The 24,577-nt window shown below is 33.6% G+C and overlaps 1 protein-coding gene across 3 annotated transcripts; it reads right to left on the bottom strand.

The window, feature by feature from the left end:
* Nucleotides 1–341: 341 nt before the first annotated feature.
* LOC113861049 lies at nucleotides 342–21,329 on the bottom strand. 3 transcript variants are annotated; one of them, XM_027493651.1, is made up of 19 exons: nucleotides 21,117–21,329; nucleotides 20,313–20,918; nucleotides 19,375–19,623; nucleotides 18,392–18,582; nucleotides 18,144–18,315; nucleotides 16,859–16,996; nucleotides 16,593–16,782; nucleotides 15,949–16,094; nucleotides 13,598–13,774; nucleotides 13,340–13,450; nucleotides 12,396–12,515; nucleotides 11,817–11,973; nucleotides 5,969–6,132; nucleotides 5,689–5,775; nucleotides 4,973–5,301; nucleotides 4,650–4,731; nucleotides 4,245–4,384; nucleotides 1,747–2,017; nucleotides 342–1,036 (listed from the first exon to the last, which is right to left on the bottom strand). In XM_027493651.1, the coding sequence occupies exons 2-19, from the start codon at nucleotides 20,601–20,603 to the stop codon at nucleotides 704–706; spliced, it is 3,348 nt and encodes a 1,115-aa protein (XP_027349452.1). In that variant the 5' UTR covers nucleotides 20,604–20,918; nucleotides 21,117–21,329; the 3' UTR covers nucleotides 342–703. The 3 variants fall into 3 exon arrangements, with proteins under 3 accessions (XP_027349452.1, XP_027349453.1, XP_027349451.1); XM_027493652.1 differs by having other exon boundaries at nucleotides 398–1,036; nucleotides 1,747–1,957; nucleotides 21,117–21,229; XM_027493650.1 differs by having other exon boundaries at nucleotides 398–1,036; nucleotides 1,747–2,020; nucleotides 21,117–21,229.
* Between the last annotated feature and the right edge of the window lie 3,248 nt (nucleotides 21,330–24,577).

Consider the following 24,577-nt stretch of genomic DNA (forward strand, 5'->3'; position numbering starts at 1 on the left):
AACGTATCCAGCCTAAATATTTGTTTCTTTTTCTTTGGAATAAAGTAAATCGATAAAAAGAAATAATGAGTCATCCCAAGAAGTACTTAACATTTGTTCAAGTGTTATCAAGCCATTTTTTTGGGGTACTTGTAATTTTACCTTGAGGATCCTATTTTGTAAGCAACACACTACTACTGTCGGAATAGATTATTATTAGTTATGCTTTAATTTAAAGTTAACTTTGCCATTGTGTACGTGTGTTTGTGTATAAGCTATTTAAAAACTTTTTATAATAGCTTATCTTATTATACTCTATGAAACCTCTTTCTTTTTTAATCAATGCATTATGCATTTCCAAGAAGATCAATCTCACGTAAGATTAAGATCACCAAAACAATCAGGCAAAATTGCAGTGTTTGTGGAATATCCTCGTACAACGATGATACAACAGCAAAAAGGCCAATGGCACGGGAAAAGGAAACTAATCCTAACCATCTAAATGTTACAACAACAGTTTTTACACTCACATGAATACCAGCATATACTCATTAAACCAGAAAAGCCTGCTGGTTTTACTAGAAATCAAATATCTAAAAGCAATGACCTAGGCGCACCATCTCGATGGCAAATGTCACTCATTAGTCGTCATCGTCAAAACAATTACACATACATACACGTGGCATCCTACTATCTGGTTCTACAAAAGTGGTTTTCAAAATTGTCAATGCCTGTGAGAATGCTTTCGGCTGCTATAAGTAACCTCTTTCTTTTCTCTGTTTCGTCTATGCATCATCCTTAAAGTAAAGGAAATGCCCCCCACAGCAGCCATAGCATAAAACGCTCTGTATGGAGCCAAAGTCAGACCAGAAAAATAGGACCAGTATCCAGCAATGAGATAGATAAAATATAGCTGAACATTGCGGATGGGGATCCCAGTAAAGGACAAGAAGGAGGAGTTAAACTCGGGCTTTGAGTTGCAGATGCCATGAAGAATGACGCCAATACATAGCACTGAATCCAGGAGCCATGGGAGGCTCTCCCCCAATGCCAGTCTCTGCAAAATTATTAATTAAAAAGCAATTAATAAAAAAGAGAGAATTCCAGCATGAAATATGCTTCTATCAAATAACAAATAAATGGTATATTGCAATCATAAGCGGTAATAGTATATTTTCTTTCCAGTAGTAATCTAGCAATTGCCATGAACTATGCTTCTATCAAATAGCAAATTTCAAAATTAACAAAAAGCAGAGCTTAGATTTTTCACATTCAAATTGAAGTTCAACTGCACTAATTTATTTCTTATTCATACCCAAAATGATGAAAACACCGTGCACATTCAACAAAACACATTTCATCTTTTTGAAAGAGAAACAAAACCATTGAAATATAACAATAAAAGAAAATTAAAAATGTGTTTTTTTTATAAGTGTTTGGCATCTAAGTAATCTATCTAGCCATGAAGGGAGAAACAAAATCATACGTTAAATTCTGGGTCAGAGATCTTGTAAACATATTTTACTGCCTTCTTAATAATGAACTGCAATGCTTTTGCAGTGGAGATAAGAATGTTTTGTTGTACTGGCATTATATAGCACAACTGCTATCTCTCCTAGTCTTCACCAGGAGGCTATGGTTAACCATCAACCACATTCCCCATTGTTTCAATAGGGCCTCCCTAGAAAAATCCCCATGAAAGGTGGTTGCATAAAACAGAATATGTTTAGAATGTTACCATGACAACAATTGATATATATCTTATACCTGGAACCAAGCTACAACAGATGGTGCAAACATCATTGTTGCAACAAGATGCAATATCAATAAGCCATGGCAATGGTGAAATAAATCTAACTGGGAGTCACCAAAACTTTTTGATGAGTCTGGACTGTTGGAGTTGTCTTCTGAAGGGAAAGTCCTGTTAAAACTTCCATCAAATTTGAACTTTAGCCTTTCAGACCCATTGTAGCCTTCACTGTTACAATCAAAATTTTCATTATTCTGTTCTTGGGTGCGACAAGATGCCGTCAGGAAACTGCTAGAAAAACAAAAGAAAATTTTCAGCCTCACAATAGTCAAACACTTGTAAAAATGAGTAGTGAAAGACACAAAGTTGTATAAATCTAACTAAGTACGTCTCAACATCTTCACCAGTATTTAAAATGTTTATCTTACTGATGCAAATGTATGTTAGTTTCCCAGATAATCTTCCAATCAAATAGCATCTTCCCACACACCCAGTAGTTTTCCCTATGCATTGCTCTTGGTATTTAATTCTTACAATCTCATCAAGCATATATCAAAATAACAAATACATAAAATAGGATATCTTCACCTCTACATAATTGAAGTTACTTCAGTTGCCCAGTTACTGTTGCATACAGATAGCATCTTCTAGGGATTATGGACGTGTCAATGAATACACATTTATTGACTAAATTATTTGAGCCCTTAATTGTTCATACTATGGAATTATTTTTTCCAAGAATTCTATGTTTTTTACTTTCCCTTTTTCCTTTTCTTGTTTTCTAAAAGAAAAACTTTTCATCATTTTGCATTTAAATGATTGCATATAAAAGCTGAAGCATGGGCTTTTAGAGTTGCAATCAAGGTAGTTAAAATCGGGATTTTACTTAAAATCGTTAAGAGAAGTAAAAATCGTAAATCGTAAAATCGTAAATCGAATTGTAAGATTTTATAAAAATTATATATATACATGAATATAAGTTCATATTCTGCATATAAAATAGCTGAAATTAAAAATAATATATTAAATCACTAAAAGTACTTAAATAATTCATATTTCATAAGAAAACTATTAAGCATAATCCACGAAAAAACAAGAGGAAGATGAGAAAAAAATAACTAATGAGTAGGTTGGGGCAGAGAGAACCAGAGAAATCGCCAAGAAGAAGAAGAGCACTTAGCTAACAGTGCACTTAAGGTTCAATGAAGAAGATAAGAACGCAGGACTCCTTCGCGCCTAATTAAAAAGTTGTGTCGGGCTAAGGATTTCATTCGCGCCTAATTAAAAGGCTGGGTGGGCTCGAATTATATACAATTTGGGCCGATTTGATGATCCGACCCGTGTTTGGCTGAAATCGGGAGTAAATCGGGATTTCACCGATTTCCCGATCTGAATCGCGATTTCACACCGATTTCAGTCAGCTCCGATTTTTGTTGCGCTCTAAATCGATTGGCTGGGATAAATCGTAAAATCGTAGGATTTTACGATTCGCATCCCGATTTTAACTACCATGGTTGCAATGTCAGCTTCAACTCACTTCTTGTGTATGAGCCACACCAGCAAAAGTTCAACATTCCTAACTTCTTCAAACTCCCCCACGGCAACAGAAAGGAAATGTCATCTTCTCCCCCATAATCAATTCATTCTTAAAGGAGAGTATCAAATGATTTCAAATTAATAGTAACATCTAAATGTTTCGCACTTCAAACTTGAAAACCCAATATCTTGTACTCATCTTTCACAATTACTATAACTACTGTCTCCCTTAAAGTGTGGAGTACACTTTAGAGCATAAAGTGCAATAATAACAGTTGATTGAAAAGTTAACTGTTAAAATTGTGATAAAATACAAGCACATGAGAAATAAATTATGAAGTTACTAAACTCTTAATCGTTGATATCTAAGTAATGACTATTACTGCACACTTTATCCTCCAAAAGAGGGCCTGTATATTAGAGGAGCCAAATCTGTTGAAAACATATCAAATGGATTTAGAAGTTCTAAAATCTCTTAGTATCCAATCCTTAACCTTGATGAAGCCAATCTTAACTACCTATAGGAACCATTTTTTAATTAAAAATTTTCTGTCAATTTAGAGGTGCAACAATAAGAATTAAATCAAATTACTACCAAATTGCAATAAACCCTGTGATTCCTTCAAGATCAATCACATTCATAGTACACACAAAAATACAAACTTTTTATACTTCCGTCATATCACTTATTTTTTCTCCTTTATTGGCACAACAGCATATTAGCCGCATAGAAAACAGGAATGAGAAAAGCATTTAAACAACAGCACCTCTGAACCATAACCCTTCAATCCCTCCCTCCCACCCCACACCCCCCCCCCCCCCCCAAAAAAAAATAATGTTAAATTACACTGAAGGAAAGAATGTTAAATTATCTTGTATCTGTCAGTTGCATGTAAGATTCATTGATAAACATTTGAAATTATAAGCATCCTTTGCAGTAACAACTATAAAGAAATGCATTAAATGTAGATAGATATACCTGCATAGTGCATTGTGACAGCAGAAGAAGTGATAGAACAGAAGTATAAGGAGACCAAAGGATGGATGAACCAAGCTTGACAAGACCATTGCAGTGAGTGCCAAAACAAGTACTGGATTTGCTCTTAGAACCTGAACCACCTATATAATATGTTCCAAGATTCAATGGTCAATGTGCTGAACTTGAAGTACAAAAGAAAACAGGTCATAAAAACCATCACTATCATAACATAAGCACCCAGGCTCGTCTACTTTCCACCTCGATTCTACTATCCCTTTGCCCATAAAGATAAGCAAATCAAAAATGAATTCTTGTGATGAACTAGACCTACAAAATGCAGATAAGAAACCCAACTACAACATCTTTGATCTATAAATCACATGAATATATAAGGTTGTACTATACCTTTAGAGAAAAGAAGCTAGAGGAATTATTAACAAACCAACGAAGAAAAATAAAGCAAACATTCCGTTCCCACATTTGCCACCTGCAAAATATTTATCCATGTCATTTATCATTAGAAATGTAGAAATGTGATTAGCATTTCTTTGATTGATTAGCAAATACATAAAACTCTATTGGTAGAGACAAGAGAATAAATCAAGATATTCAAAGGAAGTGATTCACTAAGCCCAATTCCTATTAATATGGAGGCATACTGCTTGACATTAGCAGACGTATCAGTAGCAAAATTTAGGGTGCGAAGTGGCAACAAATCAGTGACTAACCTTGTCTTGATGAAAATATGGATAACAGCAGCCACAAAGAATACCAAGTGAGATATCAAAATTAGAATAGCAATGAACCCGTTTGCGAATATATAACAAATTAGAGAGATGCCAATGAAGCTAGCAAATGGAGGAAGTGGCTGAGACATCAACAACGAAAGGAAAAAGGAAAAGAAAATGGGTAGAATGGCTAGGGGAAACAAATGTGATATTAGTGTCAAATTGGATTCCACAGCAGTGAGCATTGATGGTATCCGCAGATCAAGATCCCATGAATATGCTTGCCGCATTAAAGCAAAGAAAAGAACAGCAATAGAGAAACCAACTATCTGCATAAAAACAGCCAATAAACAAAATTATTTTATATGCAATAGAATTCACATATTAAGTGGATGGATGTGTAGAGAGAACCAGCGACAACAACAACAAAGCAGCCTTATCCCACTAGATGAGATTAGTTACATAGATCATACAATGCCACTAAGCATGAAGAGAGAATGAAATAAGCAAGTATTAAATATGTATTAACCATATGCACAAACAAACAATTTACCATTGTAAATCACTCAAAAACTCCTAACTACACGAAAGAAAATAAACAATACAAAACTTCCAATGGAAATATTTACAACTAAGTGAGACCATTGGAAGTCCAAATAAACAAATAAAAATGCATGATAAGCAATTATGAAAATAAGGATAACAGAAATTCATACCTTCGGACTATACAACAGCAGAAGCCTACTTGCAGCAGCACTGACTGAAATTGAAATGCTACTCTTATAAGAACAATGTGGATCAACCTGTAGAATAGTGGAGAAATTCAACAAAAAATATATTGCAATACCTGCCAGAATACTAGCTAGTCACAGAAAATAGGTAATTTGGCAATTGGCATCCCCTTATAAATTGCAATAAATGAAAGTAACCCTTTGCTTTATTTGTTGAAGAATTTAAGTGGAAAACAGCTCAATTTTATGTATAGGTGATTCATACCAGCAAAAGAACAACGGTTTTTTCAGATTGCTGAGTTGAACCCCAGTGTGCTGGTGAGGAATCAACAACAATTGTCTCACTGTTCAAATTTGGATATATATGAAGACCAGATGTATCATCCCAAGCAAGTGCAACAGGTGGAAAACAGCGCAATTTGCAGAGTCCTGAAATACCCAGCTACAGTTATCTTAGCTGAAAGAAAACAACAAACACTGCAGAAAAATAATCCTCATAAATTTATAATACATTCAACAGCAAGCATAAATGAAAATCATGCTCAAGCCCAACTTTTATCATAAAAGATAAATTATATCATATCTTTTGGTAACATTTTGGAAGCTATTGGAGAGATCTCCTACAGTTTCAAATTTATCCCCCTCCTTTAGTCCTGTCTTCTTCCCTGTATGTCCCAATTCATGACCTTTGATCTCCTGACTACGGTGTCATGTAAATATCTATTGAAAATAAACAGCTTGAGAATAAAGACTCTGATCAAGGTTTTGGATTATAACCAATAAATATAAATAGCACCATCCTGGAGATAGAGTGATATGAGGTGTAATCTCAAATTTAATATCAAGTATAAAAGCTATAATGTGTAAATTTCCAAGCCCCAACCTTGAATACATCTTGAGTTGCTCTAGTATTTGAACTGCTGACATCAAATAAATATGCAGAGAGTAGACAATGATACAAAAGACTTAAACCCATAGGAAAATAAACCATACATTGGAAAATCATTTGGGAGACACCCTTGTCTGTCGTGATCAAATGCATGTTTTGACAGTACTTAGGTATGAATTAAATAGTATTCAGGGTATGTTTGGGTACACAATTAAACACTTATTACATGAGGGCATATACCATATATTTGACCATGAAACTTAAAGGAATAAGCTAAAATAACTTATTTTGATTAGTTATATTAACTCACTTCCAAAAGCTAGCTTGTAAGAGGAGGGCTACTTAAGTCTTTATAAGGAATATTTTGACTCTATTTATATCTAATGTGGAACATCTTAACACACCCTCCTTACACTCAAAGCTGGAAATTTGGTGCATGAAGTTTGCAGGACTAGACATTATCCGGGTGGCCCAATAGGATTGGACATCTATGAGTAACCCAATATTCAAAATGGATAAGCTTTAATATCATATTAAGAAACTTGTATCTAACAGCCAAAAGCTAGCTCGCAAGAGGAGGACTACTCAAGTTCTTATAAGGAGTATTTTAACTCTATTCCTAGCCAATGTAAGACATCTTAACAGAAATAAACTAAAACAAGCATATGAGAGTCATAAACTATTTTCATAAGCTCCCCATAAGTTCTTCCAAAAGCCCCCTCAGTCCAACTCCTGGAAAGTAGTGTAACAATACTTCAAGTACAAACAAAATAGTGTAACAGCTTCTTGCTACAAGCTACAAGAGAAGAAGCCAGGCTGTTTGACCAACATTCTAACAGCAAAGAAAAGGCATGTGGTGCAGATATGCTAGTCTAAGTATCTGTTGTGTTGATTGATGAGTGTTTAGATGTGTTAATCCAAAGGGAATAGTTGGAATTTATGATTTGATGATGATTTATACATTATAGATCGTGTGAAAAATGTGTGCTACTTGAATAAATTACAAGTGTTTTTTTGAATTTGAACTTAAATCTAACTGAACTCTAAAAGTTAGCTCGTTAGATTAAGATTGCTTTATTCTTTATAAACTCTACTTTAATTATATTTGTGGTCGATGTCAAATCTCAACACACTCCTCACACCCAAAGTTAGACATCTAAAGCATAGACATTATAGCACTATATATATATATATATATATATATATATATATATAACACTAGAAAAGTCTCAAGGTCAAGTAGGTTGAATTGGGAAAGCCACAACTCCAAGTAAATTGCACTAGAAAATTCACAGAGTGAAGTTAATTGCATTAAAAAGAATCGTATGGCCAAGTTGTTTTCTTATTTTTACAATCAAGCATGACCCAATAGCAGAACTATAATAAGCCTTGATACCATTTTAAATTTAGACATGGGTCAAACTCAACTCCAAAAGTTAACTCATAAAGTGAGAATTGTCTTAACCTTTATAATTTCTACTTTGGCTATATATGTAGTCAATGGGGGATCTTGAAAGGTTTAAATTACATTTTATTGTGATTGATTTATTAAATTTCTATATAATGTTCAATTTGATTTGTTTAAAATATCATGCAATATCTAGAACTAAAATTTAATAGATGATATTTGATTGAATCTCAAACTTGATTTGATAAGAATTTGAAATATATGAATTCCTTGACAACAAATTTATAAAAATATTTGGAAAAAAATTATATTATATAAATTGTAATGGAGACAATTTTTCTATTGAGTAAAAATAAGACAGAGTATACACATTGTAGGTTTAGTAAAAAATAAGATGATGATCATGTGTTGAAAGTTAAAATTAGAGATAATATTATACCACAAGTTTTTAGTTTTCAAGTACCTAAGATCAATTATACAAAATGATGGAAAAATTAATGAAGATATTACTCCCAAAATACAAGTTGGGTGGTTAAAGTTGAAAAAGACATCACAAGTTATTTGTGATCGTAAAGTACCTATTAAGCTGAAAGAAAAATTTGATCATACTGCAATACAATCAGTTATACTATATAGTAGTGAATGTTTGGTCTTAAAGAACAACACAAGAAAAAAGTGGAAGTGACAGAAATGAGAATGTTAAGGTGGTGAGTAGACACACAAGAAAAGATAAAATACAAAATAATAGTATACGAAAAAAATATTAAAGTAACACTTATAATAGAGAGACTTAAATATGTTATTAGTCCCTATAAATGTAGATTGTTTTGTGATAAGTCTCTATAAAATATTTTGTTAAGATGTAGTCCCTAGAAAGTTGAAAATTTAGGATTTAGTTCTTGTCGTTAACCCCCTCTCTGTTAAGTACTGAACTGGCTAACGAAGAGTCAACTCAGTACTTCACGTGACTATCTCTAGGCCCAATCACTACCTAAATGGCATGTCACATCATTTTTAAACTTTTTTATTATTTAAAATTAATATTTACAAATAAATTTCAAGTTGTATTTCTTTATTTGCAAATAAATCCCTTTCTCTTCTCTCATACCCCTCCTCTCCCTTCTCCCTTCTCCCTTCTCCCTTCTCCCTTTTTTGCTTTCCTCAACGAGGAGAGAGTCCTTGCTGAAGTGTGACGTGGCAGCGATGAGGTCCTGTCAGGTTCATCAATGGCTTCTCAAACATCACCACAAGTGTAAAAGAGGGTACTTTCAGGTCAGCCACCCATGATGTCCCTGACTCTGTCTCAAACGCAAACAGTCCTGATTTCTCAATCTTAATGCTCATTGGGACCGGTTTTGATATTGCCCATTTGTTCTTCGCCATTTCGCTCTTCCTTCTGTAACCGCACACACCACATATACACAAAACCACTACCACAGCTATTGAGCCAGAGGACACTCCCGCAATCATGCTTTTCGTTTTTCTTTTGCATTTTGACTTTTGCTTTGCCTTTTGTTTTGCTCTCCGCTTCGCGTGAATGGGTTTTGGGTTTTGGGTTTTCACTTGAACTAATTTTTGGCGTGTTGGATGTGTTCTAGTTGTAGTTGAAGTTGTTGCTAGCGTGGATGAACGCGGATTTGGCAAACTTTTTGAACTTGTCTAAGGTAACCAATGCTTTGAGATATGTTCAATAATTTGATGGCGTTCAGGAGAGGGAAGTCAGAGGGGAAACTACCGTTCAAAGTGTTGTTAGACAAGTCTAAGTAGGAGAGTGAGGGAAGGAAAGAAATGGGTTTTACGTTTCCTTTGATGCTGCAGCTTGAGAGATCGAGGTGGTGTAGAATGGTGTGAGGTTTTGGAACCCTAAAGGTAATGTTCCGAGGTTGTTGTGGGAAAGGTCGAAGCTTTTAAGGTTTGAGAAACCATAGAGGTGTAGTAGATTGACGAACCTGTTGTATGAGATTGAGTGTTTGTAGTGATGAAAAGGAAGCATTTTGGAAAGTGGGAAATTTCAACACAATGCTACCTCCAAACTTGTTCTTGGAAAGATTCACTACCAAGAAACCAAGTCCCCGTAAAGTTGGACTTGGCTTAATGTTGTGTTTAATGACTTGTCATGCATTTGTGTTAAAAGTCTTTGACTTGGATGCTGTGTTGCTCCTGGGTTTTTGGTTCAGAAAGTGGATCTGGTTTTTGTTTCTTTCTCAGTTTGCATTTGGATTGGAGTGGTTAAGAAAAAAAGAGAAAAGTGGAGAAGATTTATTTGTAAATATAGAAAATATTACTAGAGACTTATTTATAAATATTAATTTTAAATAATAAAAAATTTAAAAACGACGTGGCATGCCACGTAGACAGTGACCAGGTCTCGAGAGCGACATGGAGTACTAAGTTGGCTCTCCGTTTCTAACTTTCCAGCGACTACAACATATCAAAAAATTTTATAGGGACTTATCACAAAACAACCTATATTTATAGGGCCAATAACATATTTAAGCCTAATATAAAATATGACTAAAAATTGTTTAAGGTGGTTCATTCATGTGAAGAAAATACCTTTGGAGGCGCTAGTAAGAAGAGTAAATTGCATGACTCTTAGTATAGTAAAAAGGGGTCGAGAGAGACCAAAAGAACCTTAGACAACGTTATTAAAAGAGACAATTTGATTAATCAGATTTCTAAAAATTTGGTTTTTGATTGAGCTCAATGGCATCATATGATTCATGTAGCCAACCTCACCTAGTGAAATAAGGCTTGGCTGCTGTTGTATTTTGATTAGGATCCAACTTTAATAAGGAAAGGATCACTCGTTCATAATATCACAATTCACAAATGACACTGCCAAAACAGTAAAATCCAGCAACTATAATAGCTCCTATTGGACACGCAAGTAACTATTATGAAATTTGCATGTTTTGCAAGCAAGAAGTTCCATGCATCAAGGAGGATATTTCTGAACCCTAATATCTCTTCAACAGCTAGCAAAAGTCCAGGAAACAAATTGGCTAGATACTCTTGAAAAATCAAACAAAGTGAATGGCAGAAAATTATTTCATCCTTGCAACACCCTTTTTCTCCCAAATATTGAGTGGTACACTTGCAAATTTATTGTAGAAAGAATGTTCACTATTATAGCTCAAATATACAAGTGTTATTGTTTCTAGTGAAAATTGAAGAGTATGGATAGTATTCTAGGAACTAGTTTTTAATCAAGATTACTCAATATTAGGTGTAGATAAAGGAAGGTTTTTTTTTGGTATATTTGAGAGAAAGAAGCCACCATACACTCTGCTTTGAGCTATGGTAGAGGAAGGTTGACTCTGCACATTGCTCTCTCAATACTCTATTATTGTACTATGTGCAATTATTATTCTCTCATTTGATTCAATTTTTATCTTTATAACTTCTTGTTATTGAATGCAAAGAATCAATGCCCTCCCCCCTTGGTTTTTTTGCAGAAATAACGAGATCTTTTAGTCAAACTAGTTTGTAAATATTACATCTACTAGGTATAATCAAAGTTCATCAATGCTGACAAGTGAATTTAAAATAAATAAATAATCCCTTTAGGGTAATGTAATAAACTATTCATCTACTTTGGAGTTATTACTACCTAAAAATTTTCACATAAAATATATTTCAATTAACTACAAACTTGTGTTATACTGATTTTTAGCACACAGGTCAGAGCATTGTTAATAGTGGATACACCAAGATGCCATATAAGTTCAGAAAACAAGCCCAACATTGAAAACGCTATCACAGAAAATAAAATTCTAAACCTAATGTCCAGTTGGAAGTGGATTAGATTCTTACTACTACTTTCAAGGTCTCCAGCTTCCTCTTCTGGAAGTCCAGAGTTTCTAATTCCACAGCTAACAGTTTTCAAAGACAAAGTAACAGGAAGAAGACCCAAACTGATGGCAAATGATAATTTGACAGCCAGAGGATGAGCTTCTTCCAACAACAAATCCTGCATAACATATCAAAGTTAAGCTTTAGATCATGGAAGGAAAAAAATTGTTCCATATTTTTTTTAGGAACATATTTTAACATCATAACAGCATAATTTCACTTCATTTCTAATTAAACTTTTACATATTTATATCTTTATTTTGGTTACATGCAACTTAATAAGACAAAAAGCAGAATATTTGGTTAACCCTGATAATAGTACCAATGTTGAATTTCTAGAATGCAGCATGTGAGCATCACAATTAAAAGCTGAAGCTATACAAGGTCTATATCCTACCAACCGTTCCGAAATTAGAACAATTGCTGATGTAACAATATTGAGCCTTGCAATTAAAAGAAACTCAAGAAATAAATTCATAGGAGTGAAAAAACTACAATATAGTCAATATAGGTTAGTCAACATTCCATGAAAATAACAACCTTCTGAGAATAGGTAGATTGAAGCATAAACCAAGGAGATAACTCCTGATTTCCTTCCCCTGGGTTAAAGAACTTTCCAACTGCCATGGATGCTGCAGGTGGTGGTCTTCCTGAAACAGTCTGAGGACCACATTGTCACTAAACATGTACAAATATGGAACATACATTTTCAACAACAAAGACCATATAGGAAATACATCATATTAGTAGGCAAGATGATTCAATTATTCCATCCTCAGTCATAATTATATCATTAAATAGCCTCATGAAATTACACTTACTTAAGAAATTTTAAGATTAGAAAAAGATAAACAACACTTGGTAATCAACACACAGTCCATCCATAAGCATCTTTCTTTCTAATTTGAGTAAATACACAAATTAGTCCGTATAACTGATACTCTATCATTACTTCTTGAAAGCTTTGCTTTGCACAATTTCGCCCTTCAATGTGTTAATTATCTTACATTTTGGCCCTTTTGGGAACTAATTGGTCCTTGAAAGTGTTTGTGTATAATTTGGTCCTCAAATACATTAATTTTGCCCATATTTTACATTTTTACTCCCATTTGACTTACATTTTTGTGAGGGAAGAAATAAAATATGAGTAAGTTAAAATATTTGAAAACTAAATTCTTAAAAAACGAAAATTTTTTACCAAACATAAACATGATGCCACTTTTAGGGATCAAATTGTATATTTACTCTTCTAATTTTATACAGAAGGTATTTGCAAGACCAAAAGTAACATACAGGCTTCCACTCCACATGGAAATTTAAAATGAAAAAAGCAGAAATCTCAAACACTGCTAATCAAGCAGACCTAAGAGACCTCGGGAAAAAGGGAATTATAAACAAACCTAAAATTTCTGAAATCCCCTTAGATCAGATGATAAGCATTTCTTAATATCTAAAAGGAAATCATTCAAAACTTTAAACGGTACCGGACGAGGTGCAACTGAGATAGTAAGAAATCTGAAACCGTGCATATCTTCAGGACCCAACCAAAATACAGCAGATGGAGGAGCTTGCTCAGTCTGGCTGCCAGGTTCAAGCTGTTAAAAAATGCAGATTAAAAACTATGATTATTGTCAAATTAATTAAACTTCTTCCTCAAAATGTCTTAAAGAAAGATGCCAACCTCTGTGTAAGAAATAATTCAAACAAGAAAGATGGAAGGTCCAGAAAGAGGCATAACATACCTGTCGGGGCGCTGGACCTGAGGGAATGCGCATCATCTTTGATGTTACTTCAACAACCCTATCATTGAGAGGCAAATTTGAAGCAGATTTCCCCTTTTCAGGCCACAAATGAAGTCTAATTCCAGAACATGGCTCAAGATTGGTCACAAGCACAAAATGATTTTTTCCATTTGACCCCTACACATCCAGATAAAATGGTTGAACTGCTGCACCATCGCATGATTATATATGTTCTAACACAAACACTTGGAAATTTTAAAAACCTTGAAACTAGGAAATTTATCAGGATATGAATTTAATCTGACACTGACTCATTAAAAAGTCATGCTTATAATGAACAAAATTTATATCTTCTATACACATAATTCAGCAGATATCCTCAAAATTAGAAAAGATAAAATGGTCAAACACCTTCAAAATTAAAATTCTTTCCTTTGAACAACTACTTGAAAGATGTACTTGATCAGGAAGCTGAGTGCCTAATTAGATGTCATTCTGATAATCTCCAATAGCAAATGGAAACTTGTGAAACAAAGTTATTCATGGTAATATCATTATTTCTTAAAAATGGCAATTGAATCTATGTATCCACTAATCAAACCATCCAATTATAAAAATAAAAATTAATGGATACATAATAGATTGCATCACCATTTGTTATTAGGTGCATAATAAACATTGGATTGGATCAAGTAGTCCAAAATTGTTTGATTCAGCATAAGTCTTTAAGGGATGGGTCCTAGACTCTAGTATTTGGATGTAAGAATATGTATAAATATTGAACTTTATTTTATAACTGTTTTGAAAATAATTAAATAGAATATAAATAGATGAGTTGGATACCCATCCAAAAATGGTTAATGGATGGGTTGAATAGTTTTTTATTTAATGTGTTATTAGATTTTTTCCAATACATTTTTAACAGATTATAAATGGATTAATGGTTTTTTTTTTTTTTTTTTTACTCATCCATTATAATTCAATTCAAAATTTACCCAATTCATCCATTTGACACCCCTATTATTTCTACAATTATTACTATGTACAGAAGTGTTCAACATTATAATGGAAATTAAGCATTCCCACTAATAATTTCTAAAGTAAAACAAAATAAGATTTATTTTATTTTAAAGGATGCATGTAGCAAAATTTGTGCAACTTATAAGGTCCTTTGATCCATATGGTTCAAGTGGCAGGTTGCATTTATTAAGGTATACCTTTGTCCTAGATGCAACCAAGCCCCCCAATCCCAAACACACTAGCCATATGTCAAACCCCAAATATTTTCAATTGCCACTGCATTATATTTTTTAGTTTATTTTCTTTTCATACGCTTAATGTAACAAACTTAATGTTTTGTAAGCTTTGACTTAAGGGAGAGTGTTAGAATATCTTGAAAATATCTTATAATATCTTTTATTGTATTTTTAGAATATTTCAAAGCATCATACATGATTTCTTATAGGCAGTTTCTGTTTGGAGAATGAAGTCCCACATCAACTGGTGAGGTAACAATTGAAGTCGACATAAAACTTGAAGGGCCAAGTCCAAATTGCCTTCAGCATTTTGGACAGAGCAATGTTGGAGTCAAGTGTGAATTAGTCTCATATGGAATGGGATCTGGGCAAGTTAGGGGTCTATAAGGAGATAGATCCATCCACCCATTGCCTTAAGGTTTTGAGATTGCATTGTAGTGTCTTACTCATTATGAAGCTCCCGACCTTAAAACTCCCCTACCCCAACAAGCAGCAACTCTTAATTACAGGCCCAAATGTAAAATAGAAACTCAGATAGGGTTCATTCATTATTTCAACAAGGTATCAAAGCCCATATAGCTTCACAATTCATTGAGGATCCCAAAGAGGACCTCTGGTCCTAAGACATAAAGTCCAAAAACAATGAACAAAAAATAGGGGGCTGAGTGAGGAAGACCCAAGCAACCATTGCAGGCAACAAATAAGTCACAACTGCAGATTTAAAAAAAAGTCTCGCATCGGCAAGGGAGGACACAAACAAAGTGGATTTAATTCTTGAGGGGAAAAGTCTACACTGCAAATCCACCAGCCCATTATTCAAGATTTAGATGCTGCTCATTAATAATTGCAACAATTTCCATATTTCATTACATTCCGGGATTTGTTTCCTTATTCAATAAAGATTAGGAGTCTTATTTGTAACAAATCATCACACACCATATATCAATATTATACTCTATTATTCAATATTTCTTTCTCTCTTTTCCTCCTTCTCTATCAATGTTCCTATAGTTTCCACAGAACTTTTTCCGCTATGTATTTTGATTGTTCAGTATTTTGGATATTGTAGCAGAGAAACAAGAAACAAACAAATACCAATTTTTGTATGTCCAGCCACCGCCTTCGACCATCCATTGCTAACACAGTCACCTCATTTATCTGAATGTATAGGTCTCTATCAAGGCCCCCATCATTCCAATGAATATTGGAAGGACATGCAATCGGCCTATGCACTTGAGATCCTGCACCGTGATATAATATGAATAAATTTTTTTGCACAAATGTGGCAGTTTGTATTCCAAATTAACAAGATATGTCAAAGATTGACACGGATGATATTTAGTGAAACACTAAACAGAAACCATGTTGTAACAAGTAATGATTTTGATATGTAATGTCATTTTTCAAAAATGTTTGTATGCTGCTGCAGTTGTACCATTGAGTTAAGAAAAAATCATGATGGTAAACATTTGTAAGAGGTTTACCAATTGTTACAGAATAAAGCACATGGAAATAATGGAAAGCTATATTCTTTGCCCATAAAGCATAATCTAACTTCATTTTACCACTGCATGCGTCAACAGCAGTATACAAATAAAATAGTGCTGGAATGATTATTAGATGATTCCAGAAAGCTTTTCAATGGAATTGTCAGATAAACTAAATGCAAGAATTGAAAAGTAGATTATAGTAAGCTTAAGCTTTGTGAGAATAGAATTAGAAACACCAGCATCTAATACCAGTGGCATCTTTTGTATTCTGGATAGGAATGTTTGTTGACTGTTTAGAAGAGGGTAACTGCATCATCCCATTGAAATTATGTGATATTCCACTCCGCAGCATTCTTGCAAAAATGGCAAGTCTCTTTTGAGTATCCAGAAAAGGTTGGCCTGTTCTGGAATCTATCAAACTAAGAAGTGTGTGTGATACCTAGATAAGAATGTAAATGATAAGGAGCGCATAAAGGAGAACTAAGTGTATGTTATTGACAAAGAAATTTACTTACTTGGATAACCAATTGATTACACCATAAAATAGCTTGATGTTCCATTGACAACCACACATTTTTCATGGCTGTACTGCTGATCATGAAGCCATGCGTTGGGGGCACAATATTATCAAGTGATGTTAATTTTGATCGTACCTGAAGAAAAGAAAGAACAAAAAATAAATCAAAAATATGTCAAGGTTCATATGTAGCAGTTGTGTAAACTTGGGAAATTGGAATTACATTAAAATATGAAGATATTTGAACAAAGAACTGGAAATGTGACTCTCAGACTGTACCAAGTTGGACATCCATAGTGGTTATGACCAAGGTAGTTAAAATCGGGATTTTACTTAAAATCGTTAAGAGAAGTAAAAATCGTAAATCGAATCGTAAGATTTTACAAAAATTATATATACATGAATATAAGTTCATATTCTGCATATAAAATAGCTGAAATTAAAAAAAAAATATTAAATCACTAAAAGTACTTAAATAATTCATATTTCATAAGAAAACTATTAAGCATAATCCACGAAAAAACAAGAGGAAGATGAGAAAAAAATAGCTAATGAGTAGGTTGGGGCAGAGAGAACCAGAGAAATCGCCAAGAAGAAGAAGAGCACTTAGCTAACAGTGCACTTAAGGTTCAATGAAGAAGATAAGAACGCAGGACTCCTTCGCGCCTAATTAAAAAGCTGTGTCGGGCTCAGGATTTCATTCGCGCCTAATTAAAAAGCTGGGTGGGCTCGAATTATATAAAATTTGGGCCGATTTGACGATCCGACCCGTGTTTGGCTGAAATCGGGAGTAAATCAGGATTTCACCGATTTCCCGATCTGAATCGCGATTTCACACCGATTTCAGTCAGCTCCGATTTTTGTTGCGCTCTAAATCGATTGGCTGGGATAAATCGTAAAATCGTAGGATTTTACGATTCGCATCCCGATTTTAACTACCATGGTTATGACAAAAGATCAATTTCCATAAGAACCATCTAACCCCGTGTGGAGATAATATTCATTTAGCTCAAAAAGTTAACAAATTTTGTTTCAAGAAAATACATAAGATGCCATTTTACTGATAGTTTTAGAGTAACTCAAAAAAGTGGCCACAAGTTAAGAATGTCCCTAAATGGGAAGACAAGAGAACTACCTATGAACAATCAAGAAAAATGTTCAAATTGAACAAAGCATAAGGCAAAATAATCTTCTGAAGCACATGAGGCATCTTTCTCTATTAAATATCATTGCTGATACATCTACGGCATATAGAGGGAAAGGTGAAAACACATTAACAATACCTGGTAATCATTGTATGCACCAGAAATAGATACAACAACAACATGAGAGAGTACAGGATCAGACACATAACGCCCTGTGTTAGTGGTCTGAACCTTATATCCTTCCCTCCATTCTGAATTTACACGTGCAAAGTAATGACCCAATGATGGCTGCAATGCCACAGGAGGTGATCTGAAGAAAATATATGTCTCCCATCAAATATTTAAGCAGAGCATCCAAATACAATAAGTGGAAAAAGAAAGCCTACTGATGTGGGGTTGAAAGTGTAAGAACAGTTTCAACTGCTGATTTCCTAAGACGAGGGTGAATAACAGCAGCTCTAGCAACAAAACCACCCATCGAGTGACCAACCAATATCACATTTTTTGGCAAACTCCCAGAAACTGCAGCACCTTCTCTTGTTCGAGCATCATAAGACACTTTATATTGGTCCAAAATCTGCAAGCAAGGCCACATCATAAGCATTGAACAAATAAAGAATTACCAGCTTCAAGCAAAGTAAAGCCAGATAGAAAAGTACAAACATAAGAGACAGCACCAACTGAAGAAAGAAAGGAGTGCATAGCACAGACCTATAAAGACTAAATTTGAAAACAAAAGAATGTTATTCAAAGCTCCAACAAAGCCAAGGGGTTTATTTCCTACCACAAGATGGTCGAAAAATAGAATCAATAGATCAGGTATACTCACCAACTGAAGAAAGAAAGGAGTGCATAGCACAGACCTATAAAGACTAAATTTGAAAACAAAAGAATGTTATTCAAAGCTTCAACAAAGCCAATGGGTTTATTTCCTACCACAAGATGGTCTAAAAATAGAATCAATAGATAAGGTATACTCACACTATGACATTAAAAGCAGAGCTAAGGATTTAACTTGTGATCGAAAACTAGATTCAATATATAAAGTTTTCATGCAGTAAGATATTGAAAACAGAGCTATGGATTTAATTAAGTCAATCTAACACTACATTAATTCATTGAATTTTAATGATGATGATAATAAAAAATCAATAGTAAGAAACAACACTTTCAATTCATCAAGAATATTTATACCGTTACTGTGAACAGGTTGGCTGAATGATAATGATAACACGTTCAATTCAAAATAAATCAGCCATATACAAACCAAAAATAAACTAATTCAAGAGTTAAGATTACAATCTGGTTATATTTATTCAGTACTCATATTCTTCCCGATGATATAAACTAAAAATGATAATAGTGATACCTTGTGTATAGCATATACAACATATTCAGTGTGCTCTTCAAGAATCGCACCATCCATGGCAGAATGTTCACCTTCAAGATCAACAGCAAACCAGTCTAGCCTGCTGGTATACTGGTTGGGTAATTGGAAACCAGATAAATTTATATCTGCACCCCGTTCTTCAGGTCTTAGGGAAGCTTCTTGATAAAATGCATGCTCGAGGGGGCCATTCTGATATGCCCTATCAGATTCTGCTGCCAAAGATCGCACCTATTATGTGGATAAAAATAAAAAAAATGTTAATAAAATAAACAAAAATTGGGCTGTTACGTTACAAAAGTGGTGAATTAATAAAATAAAAATACAATGATAGAAACAGCTGAACCAATGATCATTATTAAGGTTAGTTTCCTAAATCATATGGGACCTATGCTATATTTTTCCATTTTTTATTTGTTTTTACTTCTTTTCCTGGTTTTTCAATTCCACAAATGAAAAGGAAGTGGCATTGCCCTATCCAGAGGAATTTCACAAACTCAATATACAATACCATTCAAGAACAAATTGAGAGTCAAGTTACCCTAGAATTTAGATTCAATTCAAATACCTTAGTCAGTACAGAAGCAAGCCTCAGGCTTTGAAAATAGATATGTAGATTTTTGTCTACATGTCATCATATTATATTAAACACTCTCAGATCAGCCTTTCACAACAAAACCAACATACTACCAAAGAAATTGAAAAAAAGTATACTTCCAATATCTAAGAAGTAAGAACATATTTAGATCATTAAAACCACTCAAATCGAGAAGTAATATTTTCCCTGTTTTCAAACTTTATACCAAATACTATACAATATTTCTTTTGCATCCTGAAATTATTTAACCCACAACTAAATAAGTAACCATAACACCAAACCAACTTCAACTAAATCCAAACAAGAAGAAAGAGGACCTTGCCTGTTTGAAGCTACCACCATTGCCTGGGATAAAAAGCACGGGCACACCATTGAGCTTCTTGAGATGCTCCTTAAAATCTATCTTTTTCCATCCCTCGTGGTACAAGTACAAGCCATACTTCACTGGTGAAACGCTTTGGGACGAGGAAATAGGAATGTACGTTGGATACATGTAGGTCATGATACACCCATTAGAAATAGGCTTCAACAAACCATACAAAGCAGAAAGACAAATTCCAACGACTATAATAATCAAAATTCCAACCCTAATTTTCGCCCTAAAACCCGGCATTGTGAACGAAGCTTCTACTTCTAAGTCTTCAGATCACTGCAAACTTAGCTCGCTCTTGAGCACGCACGTACTAAGAATTTCACCACAACCAATGCTCGAAATCAAACAACAAGTGCCGGTGGTTGAAACAGAGCTTCAAGCTCCACGAACACCGAAGTAACGTAGTTAAACAAAGCACCAAAATAGAAACTCTTCCATCGCCGGAACCAGATCGCAACCGATTCAACTATCGCTCCAACTTAAGATTCAAATAGGCATCGATCGAACAGCTTCAGTTGCCAAAACAGATCAAATTTCCACAGCTAAAACAGAGATCTACAATTCCACAAATAAAAAAAATGAAAAATAAAACAAAATCCACTAACACCGAAGCGAAAGTGATTATAGCAAGATATCAAAGTTTTAAAAAAGCAGAAGAAAAGTTCAATCTCGGTGCATAGATCTTAAACAACTCCGGCGCGGCGGCGTTGCCGCAGGCGGAGAAGAAGTTGAAGAGAGAGAGAGAAGGATTACCGAATTGGGAAACAGAGAGAGTGAAAGATGAAAATGAGGGAAGTGGCGTGTGAGTTGCGGAGACGGAGGGTGCAACTGAATTTTATTTTAAATTTCGTTCATGGAAGTTGGGAAGGAAAATGAAGCAAGGAGGAGCGTGCGTCATTGTGTGACTGTGACAAAGTAAAATAACAGAGTCACGCTTCCGTCCAAAACTCCTCCAATGATCATTTCGGGCAATGAATGGAATACGACCTAATTAAATGCAGGATCTATTTCTCGCTCCCAGTGTTTGGGACTATGGGGCATCACCATTTTCTTCTACTTTATCGTTGAGGTAATTAATAAACAAGTAACGAGAATAACTTGTTTTTATCTATAGCACAAATAATTTTATAAGAAATAATTGAGAACAGTTACAACACTGTAGAGTTAGTTTTCCAAATATAACTGTTCATACACAACATTAAAAGTTGGGATCTTGTTTAAAGAAAAAGGAAGCATGTATCATTTGAACCAACTCTTTTACTAAATATAAGAATAATTGAGCGTCTATTTAATTTAAAACTAAAAAATAAATTTTATGTTCTTTACAAAAAGAATATACATTTTAATAAAAAAATTATAATTTACATTAATTGTAGTATATATCATAGTTATTTTAAATAATTTAGACTTAATTATATTATAATTAATTTTGTTTAACTTTTAAACAAACGAGCTTTGAATTTGTATTGGGTAATTTTTTATTTCTTACTACATTTTGTGTTTTAAAATAGGTTAATAATTTCAAAAATAATAATAGTATTTACAAAATGATTATATTGATAATATTGATAAACGAAAATTGACACTTCGATTTGTATTTTTATTGATTTAGGTTCCTTTTATTTGGTATTTAAATGGCCATTTGCTCCTTGTCACGTATTTTATTTAGAAAGTGCACTTATTTTGCGTACAGTAGACACAATTTGCTCTGTTGCACTTATTTTGTTTAAGTAGGGGCAATTATTTGACACGAAATGTGACGCGGTGACTGAAGTGTTGGGTTGTTCGCCCATCTTTCTCAAGTATTATTATTTACTATTCAGGGATCGTCATGTTTTTGTGAACTAATCGAATCTTTTCCCAACCTTTCTCTGTTTTAAATACCATAGATACACATACGCACCGTTTTAAAAAAGAAAAAAAATTCCCCCTCATCTCATTTTTATCATTTTGACTTTCTCATCGAATAAATATAATTTTATAAAGTATATGTTAAAATAATCTAAAATAAATTATTTTCTAATTTAGGATGTTTTACGTTATATGATACTAATTTTTTATTTAAATATTATTTTAGTTCACATACGAATGTTTTTATAAAATTTCTATAAAGAATTTTAAAAACAAGTTATTAAATAAAAAAATTTTAAAACAATCTTTCTTGTTAAAATTTGGATAACATTATTATCTTATAATTAAATAATTTTTTATTTTTATATATAATTTTTTTATTATTATTATATATAACAGATTTAGTTATAGCCTTATATGAAAACAAAAACACTATAAGGATAAAAAAAAATGTGATACCTACAATTGCAGGGATTATAATAAAAATATATATATTATGTACAGAGACTTAAAGAAAAAGTGTTATATACATAGATTAAAATAAAATTTATCATTGAAACAAATTGAAAAATTTTGTAACGATGACAAGTTACAAAACGTGATTTACTAACTTTAAATAATAAAATTATAAACTAATGTGATCAATAAAAAAAATTAATTTTTGAAAGTTTAGTAAAAAAAATTATTTTAGTGATATGCCTTGATTCTTTTGAGAGATTATTTAAGAAATTGTTTAAAAATAAAATTTATATGTAAAATGTTAAATACTGTTTTTTACTAAGAACGTTGAAATTTTAAATTTAATTTTTAAAATAATAAAATTTTAAAATAAATTATTAAAATAGATAAATTTCATTGTACAAGTATTATGAAAAGGTAAAACAAAAAAAAAAATATATATATATATATATATATATATATTTATTATTTACAAAAATATTTTGAGTGTACAAAAAATGTTAGAATATTTTTGTGTATATTCATAACTTTAGCCAAATTCAAAAAGATAGAATAATTCTACGAAACTCTATATGATATCATACTAACTCCAAGACAGGAGTCAACGACCTTATTTTTAATTATTCTCCTGCAATTGAAACTTTTGATCTTCCACTACAAAGACTGGTTAAAGTCATCTTGTCATGGGTGATAACATGACTACCAAACCTCTCGACTCCACCTCACCATACTACCTCCATCCCTCGGATGAACCACACATCACAATTTGTCCCATTATGTTACATGGTGAGAACTATAACGAATTTGTTCGTTCGATGTGCAATAACTTTTGTGCAAAGAACAAACTAGGCTTCCTCGATGAAACCATAACCAAACCAAAGGAAGGAACTCCTAAAGCATCCTTTTGGGTGTCGATTAATTCAACACTTGTAGGATGGATTCATAATACTCTTGATCTCGCTCTCCACTCTTCCATTCTACAACCCGATGATGTGAAAGATATATGTATATTTAACAACATTTCTCGATAGAAAACAGTCCAAGAATCCATGAATTGACAACTCTTTTGGGTGCTTGCAAGTAGCAAGGGCGGCCGATAGTGACTTACTACAACGAACTTCAAAAGATATGGGATGAACTTGCAGGATATTCTATAGTTCCAACGTGCATTTATGCTGCTACTACTACCTTTGCTCAAGAAAAAGAGAATGCAAAGGTACATGCTTTTCTTGTTGGTTTGGATTTCACTCTTTATGGCACTGTTGTTTCAAACATTTTCATAATGGACCCTTTGTTGAGCTTGAACATGGCCTTTGCTAAAATTGTGATCGAAGAACGTCACTAAACTATTCCTCGTGCCCATGAAACCAATTTTGATGTTGTTGGTTTTGCGGCACAAGGGGCTGCTAAGGGACGACATGAACGGTCTCGAATCAATGGTGTTTGCTCTTATTGCACCAAGTCTGGACATTTAAAAGAAAATTGTTTTCAATTAATTGGGTACCCAAACTGGTGGTATTCTGAGAACCGCACCAATGGAGGGCCAAGATGAGGCGGAGGCAAGCCTGGACGGGGGAGAGGGAAGCATGTTGACAAAGGAGACCGTGGGTAGGTAGCAAACGTCGCCACAATCTTGAAGCCTATTGCTCAAGTACCCATCCAGGATTCAAATCGTCGTGGCATTCCTAGTTTATCAGATGATTAATGGGCTACACTTGTACACATGCTTAACTCTACAAAAGAGCAGTATTCTTCAACCGAAAAGTTGAATGGTAAGTTTGATGCTTCTACTGAATGGATCATCGATACCAGATGCTAAAATCACACGACTGGTAATGCTAAACTATTTAGTCAATTATTCAATGTTTCTCTTACCTCTATTAGGCTGCCTAATGGTAAACAAA

This window comes from Abrus precatorius, unplaced genomic scaffold (assembly GCF_003935025.1).
Source record: "Abrus precatorius isolate BTA unplaced genomic scaffold, Abrus_2018 Scaffold3, whole genome shotgun sequence".
NCBI classification, from domain to species: Eukaryota; Viridiplantae; Streptophyta; class Magnoliopsida; order Fabales; family Fabaceae; genus Abrus; species Abrus precatorius.